At 40.2% G+C, this 26,246-nt stretch overlaps 1 protein-coding gene across 2 annotated transcripts in view; it reads right to left on the reverse strand.

Annotated features, from left to right (window-relative positions):
• sec23a (Sec23 homolog A, coat complex II component) overlaps positions 1-26,246 on the reverse strand; it is a 110,517-nt gene that overhangs the window by 39,065 nt on the left and 45,206 nt on the right. For both annotated transcript variants that reach the window (XM_080202844.1, XM_080202845.1), the window contains exons 6-9: positions 23,888-23,967; positions 16,797-16,941; positions 7,211-7,369; positions 1,251-1,366 (exon numbers count right to left, since the gene is read on the reverse strand). In XM_080202844.1, coding sequence (XP_080058970.1) covers positions 1,251-1,366; positions 7,211-7,369; positions 16,797-16,941; positions 23,888-23,967 — 500 coding nt within the window. The remainder of the gene's footprint in view (positions 1-1,250; positions 1,367-7,210; positions 7,370-16,796; positions 16,942-23,887; positions 23,968-26,246) is intronic.

Genomic DNA, 26,246 nt, shown 5'->3' on the forward strand with positions numbered 1-26,246 from the left:
GAAATGGAGTTTGTAAACACTCATGACAATCACATGGGGGAAGTTGGGAAGAAATCCATGAAAGATCGGTTGAGTGGTCATTGGGTTTCAGAGTAGGGTGCTACCTTGTATATATTTGTAAAGTGAGGGAGAAGTAAAGGAGTAATTATATCATAATCAAACACTTCATGTTCAAAAAATGTTTTTTTCATGCGAAAATTAATTAGCAGTCCTATGACTCTCCACTTTTCCTGAGAAAATAACAGTTACAATCTTTTGAGCCCAGGTTGCCCAGTAGCAACATTAACTTGTAACAGAATCTTTACATGAAGTCTGAAAACTGTGAGATTGCATCAGATATGCTCTAAACTCAGTGAAATCATAAAACTGAGAACAGCTGCAAACCTAATATAGAACAGAACAATCAGGTGCATTGATTGGCAGCTTTCCATCTCATGAGATGATGGTTTGTTTCTCGGCAGTTAAGGAATCCCACTTCGGCATGGCGGTCTCTGCCATGTGCTGCGGAGGATGACGGTGGCCTAAGATGCAGGATTTGCTAGCCTCTATTTTCTCTGTGTCTTGTGTCAGTCAGTTGAGCTTTCCATTTCTCCTCAACTCTTCTAAACAGTCAGTCTCCAGAGGCCACAACCATTAGCGATTATGTCTCAGTTGCCGATTCCAATATCTGCCACCATATCTTACTTGCAGGTGTGCTTGTAATTGATTATTGTGATATGGCAATATCCTGGACAAGGACATTTGTCTTTCTGATGCTGATGGTCAAATCAAATTCTTTACAAAGTCAGGGATCTATCCATTTGTTGCTGTAGGTGTTCCTCAGTATCGGATACTAGTGCTGCATCATGCTGTACTAAAGCATTAAACCTTAGTAAAACTCTATAAACAGAGATTTCACTGGATTGTGCTAGAAGAGTTAATTTAAACCTATGACATTGAGAGAGAAATGTCCTTACAGGAATTTAATCCTTTTCCTAAGAATCTTAACTAATTTCTTTTCCATTTTCATACACAATGTCAAAAAGGAAAAATAGAATAGCGACTTGAGAGAAGATAGATTTTGCTTGGAGAATTGTAATGGATAAAATTTACATGGACTAACCAAGTCCAAACATATTCAAGCCAAAAACAGCAGAATTTATTTACGGTACTTGCATCTGTATTGTTTTCACATTTAGGTAATTATGGTTGGACTTTGGCTCTGTAGGATTAGTAACTTGATTTGAATACCTCAAATGGCTTGTACTCACCCAGTATGATTTGGGCAGCATTTCATTTCATTGAGACCAGTTTGATCCAATGCACAGGCATAGATATCTATTACATGGCCATTTGCTGCTGCTCGATTTGACAAGGCTTCATAGTGCTGCAATAAGAATAAAGGATTACAATGCTGAAATAGTAAACCAACTCAAAGGCTCCTGCACACAATAAGCATGCTGCAAAAAAAAAATTCTCAACTCATACCATTTTCTATTAAAACAATTCTACCAAATTTGTTGTCAACAGTTACTATATTAATGAATTATTTATAAAACATATTCATTTGAAAAATGTGTACTTCAGACTTAACTTGTGTCATAATGTTTACAGTATGAAATAAAAATTGTTTGGGATTACATCAATGTGTGGTGGAGGTTCAACTTTGCTTCCAAAAAAAAAATATTTTGCAGGGAAAGGGCCAGGTATTGGGACCATCAAGTTGCCCTTGCAGAATGCCAACACAGATGTGACATGGTGAATTTCCTCCTTCTGTGCCGTAACCATTCTATGATTCTAAAGCTTAGAAGATTAAGAAGTAGAATTAGTATAGCTGGAGAGTAGGAATAACAAGAGTCAGTAAAATATTTAGTTTATTGGCCTTCTCATGGTAGTTACACTGTTGGATTTGAGCAAATAATTAGAACTTATAACAAAGACAATTATAATAATAATTGTGAACTGGACCACTCAAATTGGCAAAACTGGCTGAAAGATGAGCCTGTCGAATGGTATTGTGACAGCTTTCTGGAGTAAATCGTTGTGGAATCAACTAGGGAAAAAACTATTCCAAACCTAGTATTGTGTTTTGAACTAGGGTTAATTAGTAATCTCGTTGTAAAAGACTCTCTGGGAAAGAGTAATCATAATACAACTGAATTTCATATTGAGTTGAAAAGCAATATATTCCAGGCCTAAACAAGAAGATTAAACTTAAAAATTATTATATACAAGAGGGGGCAGAGCTGGGTTGATTAGATGCAAACAATAAAAGGTATGACCATGAATACACAATGGCAAATAGTTAAAGAAAAAATTAAAAATGTTCAACAAAAATACATTCCTCTGAAAAACAAAAGCATAGAATTGCATTAAAATAAGAGGCTACAATATTGCAATCAATTGCAATAAGTCTGAGATTGGGTGCCTTTTAGAAACCAACAGAGTCACACCAAAAAGCTGATAAAAAGGGAAAATGTAGAATAGGAGGGTAAACTGGCCAGGAATACAAAAATAAATGCAAGAGTTCTTGCAAGTATATTAAAAGAAAGAGACACCTAAAGTGAATGTTGTTTCCTTAGAGGCAGAACAGGAGAAATTATGGAAATGGCAGAGATATTAAACAAATATTGTGCCAATCTTCACAGTAGAAGACACAAATTCTACATCAATAATAGAGAGTAACCACTGGATGAAGAGGGTGAGAAACTTAAAAGTAATTAGCATTAGCAGAGAAAAAGTATTCGCTAAATATAACGCACTAAAAATCCAACAAGTCCCCAACATCCCCAGCCACATAATCCACATCCTAAGATTCTAAAAAGGTGGCTGCAGAGATAGTGGACTGATGTTTATCATTTTCTAAGTCTTTAGTCCCCGGATTGGAAATTAGCAAATGCAACTATTCAAGGGAGGAGAAAGAGAGAAAACCGAGAACCAGAAGCCAGTTAGCCTGACACCAATTCTCTGGACAATGCTGCAGTACATTAAAGAAGTCTTAATATAGAAGCAAAACAATGCAGATGCTGGAATCTGAAACTAACAGAAAACGTTGGAAAATCTCAGCAGGTCTGAGCATTTGTGGAGAGAGAATAGAGCCAATGTTGAGTCAGGATGACCCTTTGTCACAGCTCTGAGAAAAGGTCACCCTGTCTCGAAACATTGGATCTATCCTCGCCCCACAGATGCTGTCAGACCTAAGATGTTCCAGCATTTGTAGTTGAAAGAAGTCTTAACAATGCACTTAAAGCCATAGAGAGATCCTGGACTGTGATTCAAGAGGCAGTTCACTACAACCTTCTCAAGGGCAATTATGGATTGGCATTAAATGCTGGCCTATTCAGTAATGCTGTGGAGATGCCAGCATTGGACTGAGGTAAGCACAGTAAGAGGTCTCACAACACCAGGTTAAAGTCCAATAGATTTATTTGGCAGTATGACCTTTTGGAGCCTCAAGCTCCTTTTTCAGGTGAGTGAGGACTTGTATTCACAAAGAGGGCATATAAAGACACAAACTCAATTTACAAGATAAATGGTTGGAATGCAAGTCTTTACAGGTAATCAAGTCTTAAAAAGGTACAGACAAGGTGAGTGGAGACAGGGTTAAGCACAGGTTAAAAAGATGTGTATTGTCTCCAGCCAGGACAGTTAGTGAGATTTTGCACGTCCAGGCAAGTCATGGGGTTCACAGATAGTGTGATACGAACCCAAGATCCCGGTTGAGGCCATCCTCATGTGTGCGGAACTTGGCTATCAGTTTCTACTCAACGATTCTGCGTTGTCCTGTGTTATGAAGGCTGCCTTGGAGAACGCTTACCTGAAAATGAGCAGCTGAATGCCCATGACTGCTGAAGTGTTCACTGACTGGAAGGGAACACTCCTGCCTGGTGATTGTTGAGTGGTGTTCTTTTGCTCGTTGTCATAGCGTCTGCATGGTCTCCCCAGTGTACCACGCCTTGGGATATCCTTTCCTGCAGTGCGTCAGATAGACAACTTTGGCCGAGTCGCAAGAGTATGTATCACGTACCTGTTGGATGGTGTTCTCACGTGAGATGATGGCATCCATGTCGATGATCCGGCACATCTTGCAGGAGGTTGCTGTGGCAGGATTGTGTGATGTCGTGGTCACTGTTCTCCTGAAGGCTGGGTAGTTTGCTGCGGACAATGGTCTGTTTGAGGTTGTGCGGTTGTTTGAAGGCAAAAAGTGGGGGTGTGGGGATGTGAATTTGGTCCTTACCTCAATATGCCAACATTTTTATGCACAGGTTCGAACAAGACCTCTTCACCGAGCAGGACCTTCAACCGATGTTATACACTAGATACATGGATGACATTTTCTTCCTTTGGACTCATGGCGACCAATCATTCAAACAACTGTATGATGACATTAACAAGTTCTATACCACCATCAGACTCACCACGGACTACTCTCTGGAATCAATTGCATTCTTGGACACATGCATCTCCATCAAGGATGGTCACCTCAGCACTTCACTTTACTGCAAGCCCACAGATAACCTCACAATGATCCATTTCTCCAGCTTTCACCCGAAACTCATTAAAGCAGCCAGCCCCTACAAGCCCTCCATATACACAGGATCTGCTCAGATGAGGATTTCAACAGACACCTACAGATGCTGAAAGATGCCCTCACAGAACATTACAGCACAGAAACAGGCCTTTTGGCCCTTCTTGGCTGTGCAGAACCATTTTTCTGCCTAGTCCCACTGACCTGCACCTGGACCATATCCCTCCGCACCCCTTTCATCCATGTAACTGTCCACATTTTTCTTAAATGTTAAAAGTGAGCCCACATTTTCCACTTCATCTGGTAGCTTATTCCACGCTCCCACCACTCTCTGTGTGAAGAATCCTTCCCAATATTCTCTTTAAACTTTTCTCCCTTCACCCTTAACCCACGTCCTCAAGTTTTCTTCTCCCCAGCCTCAGTGGAAAAAGCCTGCTTGCACTCAACATGGGACATGGCGGACAGAGTACCCTTCATCGTCCAGTACTTCCCCAGAGCGGAGAAGCTACGATGTCTTCTCTGGAGCCTTCAACATGTCGTCAATGAAGACGATCATCTCGGCAAGGCCATCCCCACACCCCCACTTCTTGCCTTCAAACATCCACACAACCTCAAACAGACAGCAAACTACCCAGCCTTCAGGAGAACAGTGACCACAACCTCATACAAGCCTGCCACAGCAATCTCTGCAAGATGTGCCAGATCATTGGCACAGATGCCATTATCTCACATGAGAACACCATCCACCAGGTACACGGTACATACGCTTGCGGGTCGGCCAACGTTGTCTATCTGATACACTGCGGGAAAGGATGTCCCAAGGCATGGTACATTAGGGAGACCATGTAGATGCTATGACAACAAATGATTTGAACACCACTCAACAATCACCAGGCAGGAGTGTTCCCTTCCAGTCAGGGAGCACATCAGCAGTCACGGGCATTCAGCCGCTGATCTTTGGATAAGCATTCTCCAAAGCGGCCTCCACGACAATGCAGAATCGTTGAGCAGAAGCTGGTAGCCAAGTTCCACACACAAGGATAACATCAAACGGGACCTTGGGTTCATGTCACACTATCTGTAACCCCCACAACTTGCCTGGACATACAAAATCTCACTATCTGTCCTGGCTGGAGAGAATATACATTTCTTTAACCTGTGCTTAACCGTCTCTCCATTCACCCTGTCTGTACCTTTAAGATTTGATTACCTGTAAAGACTCGCATTCCAACGATTATCTTGTAAATTGAATTTGTGTCTTTATATGCCCTGTTCGTGAACATTGTGCAGGGCACTTTTCACTCACTTGAAAAAGGAGCTTGAGGCTTTGAAAACTAGGGCTACCAAATAAACCTGTTAGACTTTAACCTGGTGTTGTGAGACTTCTTACGATTCAGCAATGCCCATATCCCACGACTGAATAAAAAGGCGAAGTTAATATGGTTTTCATACAAGAGAAATTCTGCTCACCAAACTGTTACATTTTGAGGATATAACAGTAAGATAGATGAGAAAAACAAGTAGATATGGTATAGCTGGATTTTCTAAGGCATTTGAAGTGTCACAGAAGAGGTCAGTGGACAAGATAGGGCTCATGAAGTTGAGGATAATTTATTAGCATGGTTGGATGATTGGTTAATGGACAAGCAGCACAGTGTACAGATGAACTGGGCATTTTCAAGCTTGCAGGCTGTGTGTGACTCGTGGAATACTACAAGGATCAGTAATGGAGTATCAGCTATTTACAATCTATATCAATGACTTTGATGAAGAAACAGAGTAACATATCTAAGTTTGTTGACAACACAAAGCAAGGTAGCAACGTCAGTTATGAGGAGGACACAAGAAAACTGCAAAGAATGTGGACAGAGTGGGCAACAAGATGGCAGATGGAGGAAGTGAGGAGTTACCACTATGATTGTAAGAACACGATGTTCTTTAAACAGCTTTAAACTTGTACATATATGTGTATCCAAGCACCTCTGAACTTTTATAAGGAACACAAAATTAGCATGCAGGTACAGCAAGCAATTAAGGTAGCAAATGGCATGCTGGTCTTTGTTGCAAAGGGATGAATATGTCAAAATAATGAGCACTTGCTACAGCTGTATTGGGCATTGGCGAGATTACACATTGAACACTGTGATTTTGGGCTCTATATTTTAGGAAGGATATACTTGTATAGGATAGAAGTACAGCAAAGGTTCGTTAAATTGGCTCTTTGGATAGGAAGGTCATCCTAATTTGAGGGGTTGGGTAATTTAAGTCCACATTCTCTGCAATTTAGGAGAACGAGGAATGATCTCATTGAAGCGTACAAGATCCTGAAGGGATTTGACACGTGAGATGCTGAGATTGTTTCCCCTAGCTGTGAAATAAAGAATACAGGCTCAGCCTTAGGGTAAAGGGTTGATCATTTAGGATGAAGATCAGCAGAAATGTCTTAACTCAAAACGTTGAGTCCTTCAGCTTTTCTACTCGAGAGGTGGAAAAGTTTAGAATGCTATTCCACAAACAGTAGTTAACTTGTTAATTGTGAGATTGTGATAAGAGATTTTGTTATTCAACGTATTAAAGTTTGGGACAATGTTATATGTAGTTAGGTCACAGATGAGCATGATCTCACTGGATGGCAGAACAGACTTGAAGGGTTGACTCCTATTCCAACGTTCCTATTTAGGAAAAGGAATACATAATATTTACCTTCATGGCTTTCTTCATATACTTAATGTTGTCTTTCTCAATGTCATGCCAAGATCTGATAGGTGTCTTTAGATCATCACCCACGACCATTCCAGGTCCTTGTGTGGCTGGACCCCCAATGAACATCATCACCCGACCTCCAGTATTGGGGAAAGTGCACTGTTTTACAAGAAAAATCATATAAAAACATGAGAAAATATAAGCAGTTCAAAAATTAACCAAAAACACCACATTGCAACATAGCACTATATTACCACTTTTGTATTAAGATAGAACAATAGAATCATGGAATCTATAGTGTAGAGGAAGCCGTTTGACACATCAAGCCTGCACCAACAACAATCCTATCCAGATTCTATTCCCGCAACCTTTCAATGTTATAGAAATTTTGACCAATCCAGATATCATTTTCCTAAATCTCCTACAATTTATATATTTCATATAGTCATGTATTACTTGAAACCAATACAATGTTATAGGATCTTCAATAGATTTATCTAAATAAGATTCAATTTTGCCCTCGCAGGTAGAAGTACAACAAAGTAAATGTTAACAAACCTGGCAACTGATAGTATTAGGATTTTTTTCACGTATAAAATGTTTATTTTTCATAATGCTTAAAACACTGAATTGTGAATAAGCAAAAAGATTTAAGTACAAAAATCACAAACGGCTGGTGCATCGGTTCCAAAAGGAATCAAATATGCTAATAGAACATTAGCCTTTATCATAGAATCTCTACAGTGCAGAAGCAGGCTGTGTGGCCCATCTAGTCTGCACAACCACAATCCCACCCAGGCCCTATTCCCGTAAACCTACATATTTACTCTGCTAATCCCCTGACACTAAGGGGCAATTTAGCATGGCCAATCCACCTAACCTGCGCATCTTTGGACTGTGGGAGGAAACCAGAGCACCTGGAGGAAACCCACACAGACATGGGAGAACATGCAGACTCTGCACAGACAGTGACTTGAGGCCAAATTGGACCTGGGTCCCTGGCACTGAGAGGCAGCATTGCTAACCACTCTGCTGCAAAGAAGTTGGAATTTAAAAGTGAATAAGTAATATGTCAGTTTATCTCACTGGAGTGTAGACATTTCTTAGATGGTTGAATAGGATAGAATATTTTGTTCCCCCTGGCTGCAGCATAGAACTAGAGAACAATATAGACACCAGAAACTCAACTGGGCATGCCGTATAAATATTGTGTTTGGAAATAGTGAAGTGTGTGAGCAAAGCAGAATTCAGAGAACAGAAGCCAATTCTTTTCCCTCCCCCAATCTCTGAACATATCAATTCTGATAAAAGAGCAATAATTTACTCTTTAAGGTTAAAAAGAAATAAATTGGAGCACATCGTCAGAAAGAGAACACTTCCGTGAGTTCCACTCCTGTTTTATCCCCAGTAATTCTGTGAATTTGTTCCCTTTTAACTATTTCTCTTTTAACTGTTATGATTGAATCTGTTCCCACTACCCTATTAGGCAACGTGCACACAAGATCATCATAACTAGTTTAAAAAAGTGACTCTAGTTCTTTTGCTAATCATCTTGTATCTGTGTTCTCTCATTAGTGATCCTACCAGCACTAGAAGCAGTTTCTCCTGACGTATTCTATAAAAACATCCACGATTTTGAGCATCTCTATCAAATCTCCTCTGGTCGAGAACAACCACCCCAGTTTCTCCAGTGACTGCACATAACTGATGTTCTTGTACCATCCCAATAAATCACTTCAGCACCCTCTTTAACTCTTGCTATCCTTTGCAAAATGGAATGCCCTGAATTGAACATAGTACTTCAGTTGAGGCCTAACCAGCCCTGTCTTATAAAATTTTAGCAATGAATTTTGCATTTTTTACTCTATTTCTGTTAATAAAGCCAAAGATTCATATGCTTTTACTAGCAGTGTAGCAATTGAGCCGAACTCCAGTTTCCTGTCATTAAACACTCTTTACTAAGGACCAAAGAGAAGGGCCGCACAAATGGCATACAGCTAAACAGTCTATGTCTCGGGACCGACAACTCTGGTACAGTTTGAATATATGTTTAAAAAAAACCCTTTCTGATCACTTTTCATTGGGCAATCCCCTGTTCTCTCAATAAGGAAGCTCATACTCCATGAAGCCCATAGAAAGATCGATCATTGGCGTGAACTGGACAGGGGACCTTCGTTTCTGGAGGGAGCGACGCAGGGTTACTGGTGATTTGATTTGATTTATTGTCACATCTATTAACACAGTGAGAAGTATTGTGTCCTGCGTGCTATACAGATAAAACATACTGTTCATAGAGAAGGAAACGAGGGTGAAGAATGCAGTGTTACAGTCATAGCTAGAGTGTAAACAAAGATCAACTTAATGCAAGGCAAGTCCATTCAAAAGTCTGACAGCAGCAGGGAAAAATCTGTTCTTGCGTTGGTTGGTACGTGACCTCAGACTTCTGTATCTTCTTCCCCAACGGAAGATGATGGAAGAGAGAATGTCTGCAGTGCATGGGGTCCTTAATTATGCTGGCTGCTTTGCCAAGTTTGCTTTGCAGAGTCAATGGATGGGAGGCTGGTTTGCGTGATGGGCTGGGAACATTCACGACCTTTTGAAGTTCCTTGTGGTCTTGGGCAGAGCTGGAGCCATACCAAGCTGTGATACAACCAGAAAGAATGCTTTCCATGGTGCATCTGTAAAAATTGGTGACAGTCATAGCTGACACGGCAAATTTCCTTAATCTTCTGAGAAAGAAGAGGCATTGATAGCTTTCCCAACTATACTGTCAGCATGGGGGGACTAGAACAGGTTGTTGGTGACTTGGACACCTAAAATTTGAAGCCCTTGACCCTTTTTACTTCATCCCCATTGATGTATTCAGGAGCATATTCTTCTTTACACTTCCTGAAGTCGATGACAACCTCCTTCGTTTTGTTGATGTTGAGGGAGAGATTACTGTTGCCACACCAGTTCACCAGATTCTCTATCTCATTTCTGTACTCCGTCTTGTTATTATTTGAGATCCAACCCACTACAGTGGTGTCATCAGCAAACTTGAAAATCGAATTGGAGGGGAATTTGGTGCATAAGGAGTATAAGAGAGGGCTGAGAACATAGCCTTGTGGGGCATCGGTGTTGAGGATTATCATGGAGAAGGCGTTGTTGCCTATCTTTACCATCGTGGTCTGTGAGTTACGAAGTTCAGGATGCAGTTGCAGAGGGAGGTGCCAAAGCCCAGGCGACGCAGTTTGGAGATGAGTTTCGTGGGAATAATAGTGTTGAAGGCTGAGCTGCTGTCAATAAATAGAAATCTGACATAGGTGCTCTTATTAGCTAGGTATTCCAAGATTGAGTGCAGGGCCAGGGAAATGGCGTCCACTGTGGACCTGTTGTGGCAGTAGACAAATTGTGGTGGATCCAAGTAACCAGGGTAGTCCAATGTAGGTTCCTCCTTGGGTTCCGATTTGGCCTGAAGGCCCACTTATTCAGCCTCCATTGCGGAGACCATACCTTCACTATCCGGAGGGGTTAACACAGAGTAAGCCTTGAGCTCAGGACTGGCACTGGCAGCTGCCATCTTTCTGATCAGTGGTGGGAACTGCTTGGGAATAGACTCCCTGGTTCTGAGATGGTCTAAGTGCTTCTTTAAACTGGACTTTGACCCTGAAAGATGTTGGTTCAGTTTTCTCCATAATGATCCCAGGGACCCAACGGGGACCATCGCTAAAGTTTCTCATATGAACCTTGCTAAAGTTCTTTCTGTCCTTGCAGAGTTGTAATTTCTATTTTTGTTTTCTTGTTGGGACTCCATCCGCCCCACCAAGTTTGGGAATAGCAGACTTAATCTAGTACAAAGCCATCATCCCATGAACAGCTCCACTGGGGCAACACCGTCTGTTGTGTATGGTGTGGTCCTAGAATTGAACATAAGTTGTGCCAGTTTGGTCTCCATCAATGCCACCAGTTGTTTCTTCATGCCATTTTTTAAGATTTGAACTGCCCATTTTGCCAGTCCATTTGATGATGGATGATAAGGTGCAGTTTGGACAACTCACACAACATTGGGGAACACCAAGTTCTGGAAATCACCGCTAGTAAAGGCCACGGGCGGCACAGTGGTTAGCACTGTTGTCTTACAGCACCAGGGACCCAAGTTCAATTCCCAGCTTTGGACACTGTCTATGTGGAGTCCGCACGTTCTCCCCGTCTGTGTGTGGATTTCCTCTGGGTGCTCCAGTTTCCTCCCACAATCTGAAAGACATGCTGGTCATGTTCATTGACTCGAACAGGCTTCAGAATGTGGCAACTCGGGGAGTTTCACAGTGACTTTATTGCAGTGTTAATGCAAGCCTTACTTGTGACTAATAAATCAACTTTTTAAAAAAAAGTTATCCAAAATCAGGACATCAGCTATTCTGTGTGTACTGAAGCTTTACCATTATTTCTCAATCATAGTCTGAGACAACACGGAAACCATGCTGTGCACCTCCAGCCACTTGGAGAGTGCATTTACCATGATTAAAAACATGGAACCCATAAAGGGCCCAGCAAAGTCCATGTGTACACACACCTGTGGTCTGCCAGGCTACTCCCATTGGTGGAGGTAGATACTCTTGACTCTTTTACAAAGTACTTTGCACCTTGAGTCTGGAAGCTACAGGGCTATAGGCCAGGTGCATAAAGGTGAAATTAGAAAGGGCATACAAGGGTCCTCAGGTTGGCATGGACAAGATGGGCTGAATGGCTTCCTTCGATGTTACAACTTTTTTATGGTTCCGTACACAGTCCAAACAGTAAGTGAACTAACCTGGCAGAAACATGTTGACTAACTGCTGCCAAATCAAGCTCCATCCCAGGATACACCTATTATGGAAGGCCCTGATTTCACCACTTCCAGTGAGCCATCTTCAAATCAAAGGATGTCAACTTGTCTCACCTCCTCAGTCTAGCTCAACCAAAGTTGAACTCACCTCATCTTCACCAGCATTAGATTAAAATCCATGTTTGGCTTAAAAGTCCTACATTATCATCAGTTCCCACTGAACATTACTCTGGCATGAGAAGTCCACCGTAACCCACGTCCTAGTGTTTGAATTGCGGCTAAGGTGAACCTATGTACTTTTTGAGGCAGTCCAACCTCTTTCCCTAATTCAGATCTTTTGTTAAATCAACATTTCCAATAAGAGGGTAGGAATATGTTATGTACTGTCTATTTTGTCTGGTGTGCAATACTTAGCAAGCCAGTGCATTGTGGGAATCACAGGTTCCACATTTCTGTAGTAGCTTGACTGTAACAGTAGTAAAGGGCAGTTGCAGAGTTAATTACCTCCTATTTTTACTTGTGTACTGACTGATCTTAAAAAGTACCAGGAGCAAAAACATAACTCCATTTTGAAGAAAGGATGTAGACCTCCTCAGAACATTATCAGAATTTTCAGTTTTTAGTTCATACTTTCATCAGCGGTAATGTACTTTTGGTCCATATATCAAATTCTAAATCATTAATACATACCAAAAAGAGTCATGGTCTTTATGTCACCCTCCTGGGGAACACTATTGTTTACCTCCCTCCAGTTCAAAAAACAATTCTTCACCACTACTCTCTGCTTTCTGTCACTCGCCCAATGTTATATCCATTCTGCCACTGTTCCTTTAATTCCCTGGGCTTCAATTAATGCACTATTAAAATTACTAGCAAATAATGCAATTCTTCACATTCAAAATGAAACAGTATGCCGAGAAAATTCACCAGGATGGTCAATTTTAAAAGCCTCACAAAAGTAATAGAGGTACAATGGCTGAATCTAAGAAAGTATTAAAAATGTAAAGAAAAACAGAACCACCCCCGAATCCCTGTAATCCCACACATTTACCAATCTAACCTACACGTCTTGGGACACTAAGAAACAATTTAGTATGACCAATCCACCTAACCTGCACATCTTTAGGCTGTGGGAGGAAACTGGGGCACCCAGAGGAAACCCAAATAGACACGGAGAGCTCGTGCAGGCTCCACACAGACAGTCACCCAAGGCCAGAATTGAACCTGGGTCCCCAGAGCAATGAGGCAGCAGGGCTAACCACTGTGCCAACGTACCTTCCCTATTTATGCAATAACAGTCCTTAGGCAGAGTGTCTGGTGCTGGAATGGTATGTACCTGCAGTTAATCCTGTCAGACCTTGTACAGTTCGGGAGAAGACCACTAGTAAACTGACTGCTTTATCACAAGTGTTTTTGATGTACAAACTATCCAATTGAAACTGAAATTAAATAAACATTTAAAAATGAAGAATGTACGAAATTTACATTGAAAGGCCAAGGAAATGAGATTAGAATAATTAGCTGCAATTGAAGCGGAAGCTACTGGCATAAGCATGATATAAAGCAATGACCTACTACTGTGTTGTAGTTCATTAATCAGAGATATAGTATTATGCTACTCTATCCCTTGAGCCTGTTGGATTTGATTATGGCTAACTTTTGTTATAAAACTGACTTACCTTTTTCACAGAGAGAAGGGTGGCGAGGTATACCTGGGTAGAGACTGAGGACCACAATCCACGCCGTGAGTTTTGGCACATGTTGTGTGCAGCAGCATTTCTGGATGTGCATGCTTCTTTCTGGGTTTCTTCTACAGATCAAGTGTTCAGCCATCCTGACAGCAGTGCACCAGTGTGGAACAAAGGCACAAGAAGTCAATCTCAGGATCCAGTCAATGCCACAATAGGTGCGAGTCTCAAGACAATGGAGAGGAACCATCAAACAGGGAAGGTTCCTAAAAGAGCAGCAGCAGACTGGGGACATGAATAGGTCCCAGTTAAGAGAGAGTAGAGAAAGAGGCTCCCAACAACAAAAAAAAAGCTGCAGTTGGCAGAGTTTAAGCAATGAGGGCTTGGGAAAAGCCCCAGACATTGGAAAAGGCAGCAAAAGGTTGCTGATTGTGAGAGTTGGGGCGAAAGTAATCCTTTGGAGGAGTTCTGTTCTGCACAGGTGTGGTCAAAGAACCATGGTTGTGTTTGAGAGTTGATGTTGGAATGCAGATTCAGAAATCCAGGAGAACAGAGTCCCTGGAGTTGAGCTTGAAGCGCTACAAGGTGGGCCAATGTTAAGGCAGTCTAAGGGGGAACAATGTTTGGAAAGAAATCCCAAGGTGAGGGGGAAGGTGAAGACTGGAATTCCTCATGAGAGAGGGCGTTTCAACAAGATTGGTTGACTCAGTGTTTACTTCTGTCTGGATGGGTTGTTGAAAAATTCATGGAAACTGTCTTGGTTGTATCTGCCATTCATTGTGCAGTGTGGTGTACGTGATCACAGTTTGACTGTTAATTCACGCACACCTCATGTTAACCTTAAATGTTAGAGTACAAGATAGATAATGTAATTTGTTTCATCTCACTGACTTTGTATAATAAAGTTTGCATTTGCTTGTTCAAAATCTGTGGAATCTTGTGGCTTCATTCTCTTAGCAAGTGTTGAATCTCAATCTTGATCTACTTTAACCAAAAGATTACTGCTGTTTAAAAGGATTGCATCAAACATTTTAAGGTGTAGTGCAGGGTCAGAAAATCAGTATCTTAATTTCATCTATCCACCTTAGTTTTGTAAGTATTAAAACCCTTGCCTAACAAAAATCAATCAATCTCAGGTTTGAATATTTTCTGTTGACCTCCAACCTCAGCAAATTTTTGGGGGATGGTGTTCCAGATTTCCAACATCCTTTGTGAAGAAGTGCTTTCCTGGCATCACCCCTAGCTCTAACATTAAGGTTAACGTGAAATACCATCATCGGACAGTTTCCTCTACGGATTCCATCAATTCCATTATCTCAAACATTTCAACTAGGTATGATTCTATACGATGCTAAGATTCTCCTTAATCTTCTACACAAAAGGAAACATGGTCTATGATGCTCAGCTTCATAATTGATTACTTCATTGTAAAAACGTTGCGTTGGAAAAATTATAACAGTTGGGCAATTTTTTTTTAAAGCTCAGGCTCTCCCTCTGCAGGTCTTACAAGACAACATCACTTCTTTTTGCACAGAAATAAAATAATAAAACTATTAAAATTCAAAATCAAGCCAAATTTTATAGCAACAACAACTTGCATTTATATAGCATCATTCATGCAGCAAAATGTCTGATATATTGTCAGGTAAAATTTGCAAGGAGGAAATGACTAAAAACTTGGCTGAAGAGATAGGATTTAAGCATGATTTACAAGGATGGGAGAGGTAAAGAGGCTGAGGGGTAAAGAAGCTTCTTCCCACAAACAAAATAATACCATTTTCATTAAGGATCAAAACTTGAGATTTTTCTAACCTACTATTCTGATATTGGGTCAGAAGTTGTTGTTAATTGTATGAACGATAAGTGTGGACAGATAATACTTGTGCACTCAGAGAGCCACTTATGAACGTAGGGTTAGGATTTGTTATGTCTCTTTGCAAATAAATCTAAAACTGTTATCTTCTGGTCTTCTTCATTGACTGTAAGAGGTTTAAAAAATCTATTATAAAGAATATAGAAAAATCGACGTGCACTACTTCAGTGAAGGCAATCCTCTGTCCTAGCATGGAAAGAGATAAGACACTTCACTGTCATTATACCAATGTTCTTCAGCACCATCCTCAATTTGGCAAACCTGGCACTGCCCCAAAACACTGTAGAAAATTGATATGCAAGTGACATTAAAAAAGTCACAATTTGTCAATGAAGAGGCACTTGGGACAAAGATAGCCTCACACAGAAATTCAAAAAATATTGAAACAGATAATCACCTTATACAAAGGATAAGGGCCAGGTTAAAGCATACATTAACTAGCTAACAGCCCACACAGAGCCATCGATTTTACTCTACCCTGATGGATAAATGCTGGAGGGACTGTGGCTACAAATACTTGCCACACATTCTGGTCCATTGCTGAAATCACAAAGGCCAAAATAGGCCTCTTCCACACTGGACATAACAGGATACAACAGCCCAATGCATAATTTTGACCAGCAAGATAAAAAATAGAGAATATGTCCATCTAAACAGCTGAATTATCAGTCGGCGCTGGTCTGGAGTACATCAGACTATCTTGACATTCCTGCAACTCAATCCATCCCATTTCACACTAAGATTCTTATCTAAACTTCAGCCTAAAGAGTAATTAAAATCAAAATTGATAGTTAATTAATTCAGGCAAGACACAATACAACACTGAAGAAGTGAAATGAGTGCTTGTTATTTACAGATCTCCAATGGGCCATAGGTAGTCCTTCTTCACCACTGAATTAAATATTTCATTTGGAAGCGGGGGACAGACATTTGAAGACAATTGAGATGATGCACAATTTCTTGCAAACCAAAAATATTCAATCCAAAGAAGGTTTGGATGCGTGTGTGTGGGGCAGTGGCACGTGTAATCTGGCATGTTAACATACAGACAAATGACCAGCTAACAATATAAAAAAGAGTTACACTTCTAGCAGGCTACATCACATAGGCAAAATAACAGTTGTGATAAATTCAACTAGGCACTACTCTTAACTTACGTGGTGGCACAGCTCTCATTATTTAATGCGCATAAAATAGAATTGCTGAAAGGTTCCATACCTCCAACAAACCAACAGCAATGGATAGAGCAACTCCAGTTGATCTCAATGGTCTCTTCCCCTGTGGTACAGGCCAAGGGTCACGTTGCAACTCTCCCAAAAGATCAGTCAAGTTCATGTCAATTTTTTGAACTGGTTGTAAAAATCTGTAAAATTATTATTTTTTAAAAAAATTATTTTAAGCACTTCAGGACAAATCATACTGCTTGAAGTGGATGTCCAATTCAGCTCCCCAAAAAGGTGAATCAATAGTCAACACCAAATTAACAAACTTAAAAATATGATAATACTAGGACTAAAAAAAATCTCCAAGCTTAAAATAATGTTTAATGCACAAAACAGCTCTAAGCTCGATCAATATATTCCATTATTTCATTTAAAATGTGGATAACAATTCTTCATTTACTCATCAGTCTGAGCTTTGGAAAGATTGACCGACAGTAGTTTGTTTCCAACATTTGAAGGTTATCTGCTACATATTTATAAATGAACAGGAATTGCTGTTGATTATATATTATTTAAAGCAGTAACATGATTTAACAAAAAATTACATTTTCTGTCCAAGTGGCAGGAAAAAGAAAGCTACTAACTTAGCTTCAAACTGTTCAGCTAATATATTCTAGTGGTGACAGAAGAAAGCCAGAAAGCTCTTCAGGGAAGGCAAATAATTGTCAGTTGGAAAGTTACCTATTTTGAAGCCTTGCATTTGAAGTCCAAATTGTGTTACATTTTCAAGGCTATTTTGGTTGATAACAGCTTAAATCCAAGCTTCCCTTCAAAAGTATACGTTTCTGCCTAGACTTTCAGAATGTTGGTTATGAGGGTTACAGACGAGCTACTTTGTACAGTCGCCCTCAGCTCCAAACGTCTGACCAAAGTATCTCCCTACTTCCCTCTCCAGCACTAAACAACCCTCATCATCTCCAACTCATCTCATTTTGCATGCTCCGCTTTTACTTTCTTCCTATTCCCTCCAACCTTCTCCATCCATGTTATGGTTCCCCAACAATATATTCATCCTTTCAACCATGGCATTCTTTACTCAGTGACATCAATCACAGACAAACCTATCTCCAATCACAATTTTGAATCTCTTAGCACACATTGGCACACTAGTTAGCACTGCTGCCTCAATACCAGGGACCCGGATTCAAATCCCTGCTTGGGTCACAGCCTGTGCGGAGTCTGCATGTTCTCACTGTGTCTGCTTAGGGTTTCCTCCAGATGTTCCGGTTTCCTCCCATAGTCTGGAAGACTTACTGGTTCGGTGCATTGACCATGTTAAATTCTCCCTCAATGCACCTCAGCAGGCATTGGAGTGCAGTGACTAGGGGATTTTCACACTAACTTCATTACAGTGTTAATGTAAGCCTACTTATGACACTAATAAATAAACATTAAAGATTTATCTCTCAGCACTTTCCAACCACTCTCCTTTGTGATTTTTCTTGCTAAATGAAACTTCACCATGTCAATTACAGTTGCAGTTTAAAACTTCTAATTGCTTATTTTTTGAGTTTCATTTGCTGCAGTACTTTTATTGAAATCTCCTCGATCCTTACCTGCACCTTTGAAACCTTTGTCACAAATAAAATGTTTATTTTCACCCATCCTGATGATTCCCTCTAATATTAGGAACAGAGGAGTCACCTCAATAGCCTGATTCACCATTCAATGGCTTAACTCCAGTTACCTGCCCTGTTTCCACATACCTTAATGTCATAGAATCCTTGTTGTGCAGAAGGAGGCCATTTACACCAACTCGGCATCTTACCCAGCCCAGGTCTCTTAAGCTGAGAGCAGCAATACAAACCATTGTGTCACTGTGCCACCCATATACATCTTTCCAAAATCCATTAACCTCGGTTTTGAAACTTTAAATTGGTCTAGCCTCAGGTTTTTTTTTAAGCAGAATCAGTTATCAGCAGAATGATGGGTAACCAAAGGATATGGATTTAAGGTAATTTTCAAAAGAACCAGAGCCAACATGAAGAAACTTGTTAAAAAAGCAATTTGCTGTTGTGACTTGGAATGCAGTGCCTGAACAGTGAAGGAAGCAGATTCAATATTAACACTTGAAAGGAAGAACATTTACAGGACCATGGGACAGGGCAGGGGTATCAGACTAATTCAACTGCAATATTAAAGAAATTCAACAGGTACGATGAACTACATTGCTTTGTGATTCAAATACTATGTTTACACCTCTCCAATCAAGTTTCTGCCTCTGCTACAATGCTGGAGCCACCCTCATTAGGCATCAGTAAAATTCTCTGTTACTGCAATTCATTTTCTCTCATTGTTTGCCTCTACCTCTCTGCTGTCTTTAAAGTGATTATGTGGATATGCTGGCGTTGGACTGGGGTAAACACAGTAAACAGTCTGACAACACCAGGTTTAAGTCCAACCGATTTATTTGATAGTAAACTCATAAGCTTTCGAGGTTAAGCTCTTCTTCAGGTGAATGAAGGTGAATTAAATCGGTTGGACTTAAACCCGGTGTTGTCAGACTTTTTACTGCGTTTAAAGTGATTGACAAGACTATATTTTCTTCCATTTGCCAGTTCAGTTAGATTACCGTTTTCTTGGACATTTAAATTTCTTTCACTGCCACTTTTTTGTGCTCGATTCTTCTTAATCAATTCTTCATCTCTTCCTTGTGTCTGATCTTCACCCCTTAGATTTCCATTTATGTTCCTTTTTATCAGCTCTCTTTGATGTCATCCATTCATTGCTATTGAGTCTTCCTGAAGGACCACTTTTAATGCCCAACACACGGAAGTTTTCATTTTAAATAAAGCAGAATTTAAGGGAACTGTACATGCATTAAGAAGGAAATACCACTAAATATACTGAACAATGAATTCAAAAGACTCCTGTTTTTATTTATCTGGGTATTGCCGACTGCTCACATTCTTCCTGGAGTCAGAAGATGCAGCAGTGAGACACTTCCCACTAGTGACACCACAATGGCAAAACTTTGTGCAAGTACATTGGCCATGCTGTCAGATATTCTGTTCAGCTATGATAAATACATCCTATAGTGCAGCTAGTTTTACAGAATGACTGACTGACACATTTTTCTTGTGACAATACGTACAAATTACTCTCGAGATCTAGGCCTTAAAGAATCATGTGCCAAATGTTAACTCAGTAGCAACAGTACAGACTATGTGAAAATAAAGCAAATAAAAAAGGGAATATAACTGAAGTATGCAAAGCGAAAGAAAACAGCAAACTTAATACAATAATGAATCAATTTGTTTTCTCTGTACTTTCCTTGGTGTGTTCACATTGTAAGAGTTAAGTGTGTGATGTACAGGTAAGCGCAATCATAGGACAGACTAATACTTCCATCCCATTTTCTTTCTTTAGAAATAGACATGGCTGTACAAGATATTTTGCATGAAAATATAAATCAAAATAGCCATGTCCTCAATGGATTTGTTTTTTTTTGTATCAAACACAATCCTAGAACATACCTCAATATCCATAAGAGAATTTACTGCAAGGAAAAGAATTGAACATTTCAGAAAGGCTAGGCCAGTAGTTAGATTTGATCCAAAAGAGGGCATGTTCTTCCAATTAAAACATCTGACATTTTTAAGGCAGCAAACTTATTTGCAATGGAACAGAAAATTAATTTGTGATCTCCATGAAAAAATGATAATATTGTACTGCATACTTGTGTAATAATTAAGATTTCAGAGCATGAACGTAAAAAACAGCTTTGTCTAAGGAATCAGCGGTCTAGTGAGGAGGAGAAATTTAAGGAAATTATGATTACTAAAAAAAGTGTTAAAAACTAAAGGGACTGAAAGCCGATAAATCCCAAAGCCTGATAAGTTACATCACAGGATACGAAAAGGGGTGGTTATGGAAGTAGTGGATGCATGGTTGTCATCTTCCAGATGTCTAGATTCTCGAACAGTCCCAGATTGGACAAACATTTTGAGGATTCAACCAGCAGAATAGGTATGAGCAAACTAATGCATGTTGTTTATTGGGATTTTCAGAAAGCTTTTGATAAAGTTCCACATAAGAGGTTAAAATTTATTTATTAGTGTCACAAGTAAGCTGACATTAACAGTGCAATGAAGTCACTGGTAAAAATCCCCCAGTGACCACTGTCCAGCGCCTGTTCAGGTACACTGAGGGAGAATTTAGCATGGCCAATGCACCTAACCAACATGTCTTTCAAACTTGGAAGGAAACTGGAGCATCCAGAGGAAATCCACGCAGACATGGGAAGAACATGCAAATACTGCACAGACAGCGACTCAAGCTGGGAATCGAACCCGGCTCTCTGGCACTGAGAGACAGCAGTGCTAATTACTGTGCCACCGAGCCACGAAATTAAAGTATATGGGATTGGGGATAATATATTAACCTGGATGAAGAAATTCACCAGACAGGAAACAGAGATTAGAAATAAATGGGTAATTTTAAAAGTGACAGATGGTAACTAGTGAGGTTCTGCAGCATGGACCCCAGCTATTCACAATATACATGAATGATTTGGATAACGGAACCAAAAATAACATTTCTAAGTTTGCTGATGACACAAAACTTGGAAAGGTGAGTGGTGAGGAGGATGCTAAGAGAGCCCAAGGTGATTTATACAAGTTCAGTGACTGGACAAATATGTGATAGATGCAGTATAACGTGGATAAATGTCAAGTTATCCACTTCGGATGGAGAAACAGAATATTATTTAAACGGTGATAAATTGGGAAATGTTGTTATACAAATGGGCCTGGGCATTCTACCTAGTACACCAGTCATCGAATGCAAGCCTGCAGGTACAGCAAATAGTTAGGAAGGCAAATGGTATGTCAGCCTTCATTAGGAAGATGTTGGTACAGAATCAAGGATGTCTTACTGCAGCTGGACAGGGCCTTGGTGAGACCACACCTGGAGCTGTGCTTGCAGTTTTGTATCCTTATCCAAGAAAGAATACACTTGCCATAGAGGGAGTGCGCAAAGGTTCACTAGATAGATTCTTAGGATGGCAGGATTGTTATACAAGAAGAAATTGGGTCACTGGGCCTGTATTCACTGGAATTTGTAAGATTGAGAGGGGTCCTAATTGAAACATCCAACATTCTGACAGGGCTGGGCAGACTGAATGCAGGAATGTTGTTTTCTCTGGCGGGGCCGTCTAGACAAGGGGCTACAGTCTCAGGATGTGGGATAGACCATTCAGAACTTAAATGAAAAATCTCTTCAGTTAAGGTGGTGAACCTGTAGAATTCTCTACCACAGAAGGCTGTGGAGGCCAAATCACTGAATATGATTAAGGAGGAAATAGATTTCTAGACTAGGTGGCATGAGGTACGGGGAGAGAACTGGAGTATGGCGTTGAAATAGGGGTCATGATGTGGGACCAGCCATAATCATGTTGAACAGGTGAGTAGGCTCAAAGCCTGAATGGCCTACGCCTGATGTTTTTTTCCTATGCTTTTAGGTCTGTGGCCAGTTGTATTGCTGAAGCCACTATTATTCATGTATTTTCAAAGTTGAAACGAGCAGCTCAAAAAATTGAATTTACCACAACATTCAGTGACGTGCGCAGGAGTTTTGTAAATTTTCCAAGCTTAGCGACCAAATTAAAACCTGCCATATTTGGATCTTCTAACTTTTTCATCTAAATCCTGGTGTCAGCGAAATGCTGCTGAAGAGAACACTGCAAACCTGATAAAAAAAACTTATCCATTTAGAATAGTGTCCAGTAGCAGAAGTACGTGGTGGATTGGACAGACTCTTCATTGTCCATTCAAATCCAATCTAAGGGATAAAAGGATCTTCTGTCTGTAAGGGTCATGTGTAAAACAAGCATAGGTGGTCTCAATCCAAATCCTGGAAATGAGACTGTAGCACAAAACAATCTTGTCTCTCAAAGGACATAGGAAATCCTAATGTGGAAAATAGGAAAATCAATATCAGAGTTGTCCAGGAATGTGGGTCAATTCATCTAAGGCTGGAGTCAGGGCAGAATAGAGGGAGTTCTACAATACTTGATAGTGGCATTAGATGCTCAAAACTGAAATTATTACTATTTTAAAAAAACATCCTTACTAATTTGGAAGGTTCAGATCAAAAAAGGTACAGGCTCTGTAATCTATGTGTTTTTTCAAAATGCTTCAACTAATTGTCCACTTCCCCAAATATTAGCACTGTATTCATCTTTTTGGGCATCTTCACTAACACCGTGACAGGATGAAAAACTCAAAAACTGATCAGAATGATTTAGATTTTAACAGCAATCAAAATATCGTTTTGAAATTTATACTTCAATCAAATCACTTTCTCACTCATTTGTTAAAAATAACATTTTACTTATAATCTGAATATCTTAAAAAGGTAAAATTTTCATATTAAAAAATTAAGTCGAATTTAGCATCCACTAATTCTGCAGTAACGTATGCATTCTCTAAAACTTAATGTTCAACTCCCACCTAATGTTATTAAAATCACATTAAGTTATTAAATAACAAAAAAAACAAGAATGGGAAATAACCAAAAGAATCTTGGCCTGTATGTTGGTCATTCTTCACGTGACCAATGTTTATGGTCTAACCAAGTTATGCATGGCTACGTCCAGTGAACCCACGCTCACTCAAAGCTGCACAGCAAATATCCAAATTCACATCATACAAAATCCTACCTGCCTGAGCTGGATTCAATGATTTCCCATCAACAAAATCAAAAATACAGTAAAGTAACTACAAATATTTATCCTTCTTGGATTACATAGGACATCATATCTTTGGTTTGAAATTAAACATGTATTTTTGAAATAGATCAGTTACTCTGATCATGCAAAATAGGAAACTGTCACATCCTGACAAATAGTTCCTAATTTTCTTGATCCAAATAACAGTCCTTTTACTTTGAAGTTGCACCTTTACTAAAATACTACTCCGTCATCATGAAAAACGTTAATACTTGTATTAACGGTGTCTGTGTGAACACCTGAAGTTACTGCCAGTTTTACAGGTTTATGACATGAACTCAGTCAGTTCCACTGCCATGACAACAGTAAAATCTAGGCCAATACCTTCAGAGTGGTGATATTAAGGTGAGGTTTACCTGTTGGATGGAGGTGGCTGCTGAACTTGAGGTCCACGGCTTGCTTGAGTGGCTAATGGTTTCGTTAAGCCCAACATGTCCTATTAGCAGAATAACAGTATAAATTAAAGCCATCAATCATGCAAGTTGTCTATTCTTCCACTGAACTAATGCTATTTCCTAAATGAGCACAAAAGTCATGATGTAGATTTCAACGATATCGGTTTGCAGGTAGTTCTGGAACATTGTTCTGATGCAATTAAGGTGATCAAAAAGTACACAAGAGGTTCTTCAATCAGTTCAAACTAAAGAACCCGTACAAAGTTCAGAAAAGCACAAATTTAACTTTTTCAACTAGAGAAGGCAGCACTTATTTACTCTATTCTGGCTTTGGCTTCAAAAAGTGTGTCACTCTTTTTGTACTTATTGTATTGCAGGTGCAGCAAAGGTGATTCAGAAAGGCTCTATAATGACTGGATGAAAATTCATCCATTTGAACTTCATGTTACTGTAACTCGCTTGCATATACAAATGGGCGAAGTATCGTGTCAGATGATAATAGCCTTGGATGTAGAATTTGCAAACAAGTCACATCATGTTGTTTTCAAATGCCATCTTACCATTTAGAATATAGAACATAGAAAAACTACAGCACAAACAGGCCCTTCAGCCCACAAGCTGTGCCGAACATATCTCTACCGACTAGGCTTACCTATAACGCTCTATTTTACTAAGTCCCATGTACTCATCCAGAAGTATCTTAAAAGACCCTATCGAATCCGCCTCCACCACCACTGCCGGCAGCCAATTCCACGCACCCACCACCCTCCGAATGAAAAATTTACCCCTGACATCTCCTCTGTACCTACTCCCCAACACCCTAAACCTGTGTCCTCTTGTGGCAGCCATTTCAGCCCTGGGAAAAAGCCTGAGAATCCACTCGATCAATATCTCTCAATATCTTATACACCTCTATCAGGTCACTTCTCATCCTTCATCTAAGGAGAAAAGACTGAGCTCTCTCAACCTATCCTCATACGGCACGCCATCCAATCCAGGTAACGTCCTTGTAAATCTCCTCTGCACCTGTTCAACGGCTTCCACATCCTTCCAGTAATGAGGCAACCAGAACTGAGCACAGTACTCCAAATGGGGTCTGACCAGGGTCTTATACCGCTGCAGCATTATCTCCCGACTCCTAAACTCAATTCCCCGATTGATGAAGGCCAGTACACCATATGCCTTCTTAACTACATCCTCTACCTGCGAAGCTGATTTGAGAGTTCTATAAACCCAGACCCCAAGATCCTTCTGATCTTCCACACTGCTAAGAGTCTGACCCTTAATATTATATTCCTTCATCCCATTTGACCTGCCAAAATGAGCCACCATACATTTATCTGGATTGAAGTCCATCTGCCACTTCTCCGCCCAGTCTTGCATCCTATCTTTGTCTCGTTGCAACGTCTGACATCCCTCCAAACTATCCACAACACCTCCTACCTTCGTGTCATCGGCAAACTTACCAACCCATCCCTCCATTACCTCATCCAGGTCATTTATAAAAATCACAAAGAGCAACAGTCCCAAAACAGATCCCTGGGGCACTCCACTGGTGACCGACCTCCATGCAGAAAAAGACCCATTTACAACCACTTTTTGCCTTTTGTGGGCAAGCCAGTTCTGGATCCACAAAGCAACGTCCCCTTGGATCCCTTGCCCTCTCACTTTCTCAATAAGCCTTGCATGGGGGACCTTATCGAATGCCTTGCTAAAGTCCATATAAACCACACCTACAGCTCTTCCTTCATCAATGTGTTTAGTCACATCTTCAAAAAACTCAACCAGACTCGTAAGGCACGATCTGCCTTTGACAAAGCTGTGCTGACTATTTTTAATCATGCTATACTTCTCCAAATGTTCATAAATCCTGTCTCTCAGGATCTTCTCCATCAACTTACTAACCACTGAGGTTAGACTCACCAGTCGATAACTTCCTGATAATTTACTTAAATAACTTTGCAATGCTGCAACCACATTATTGCAAACCAATACTCTATTCCAATATCAGACTAGTGAGTTCCATCCAACAATTATTCAGTAGCACTGCATAGATTCCAGTGGAATTTGTTGCACCTTGATTTGCCATAATGCTTATTGTGGATTATTTGAATTAGGTCCTCAGGAAATATGAGTGCAAGTTTGCAATGGTGAGATTTGTGCATAAAAGAACATGACTTAAGGAGAATGGCGAGCTCAACAAAATTGTAGGAAATCTTGGACATCTGTCTTTGAAATATATTTCACATATTGGACAGCAATTTACATTCACTGACCTCACAGAACCACAATTGCTCTGTCATGCCTGCACTGGCTCTCC

The sequence above is a fragment of the Carcharhinus amblyrhynchos genome, chromosome 14, assembly GCF_965287045.1.
Source record: "Carcharhinus amblyrhynchos chromosome 14, sCarAmb.v2.hapA, whole genome shotgun sequence".
Taxonomy (NCBI): Eukaryota; Metazoa; Chordata; class Chondrichthyes; order Carcharhiniformes; family Carcharhinidae; genus Carcharhinus; species Carcharhinus amblyrhynchos.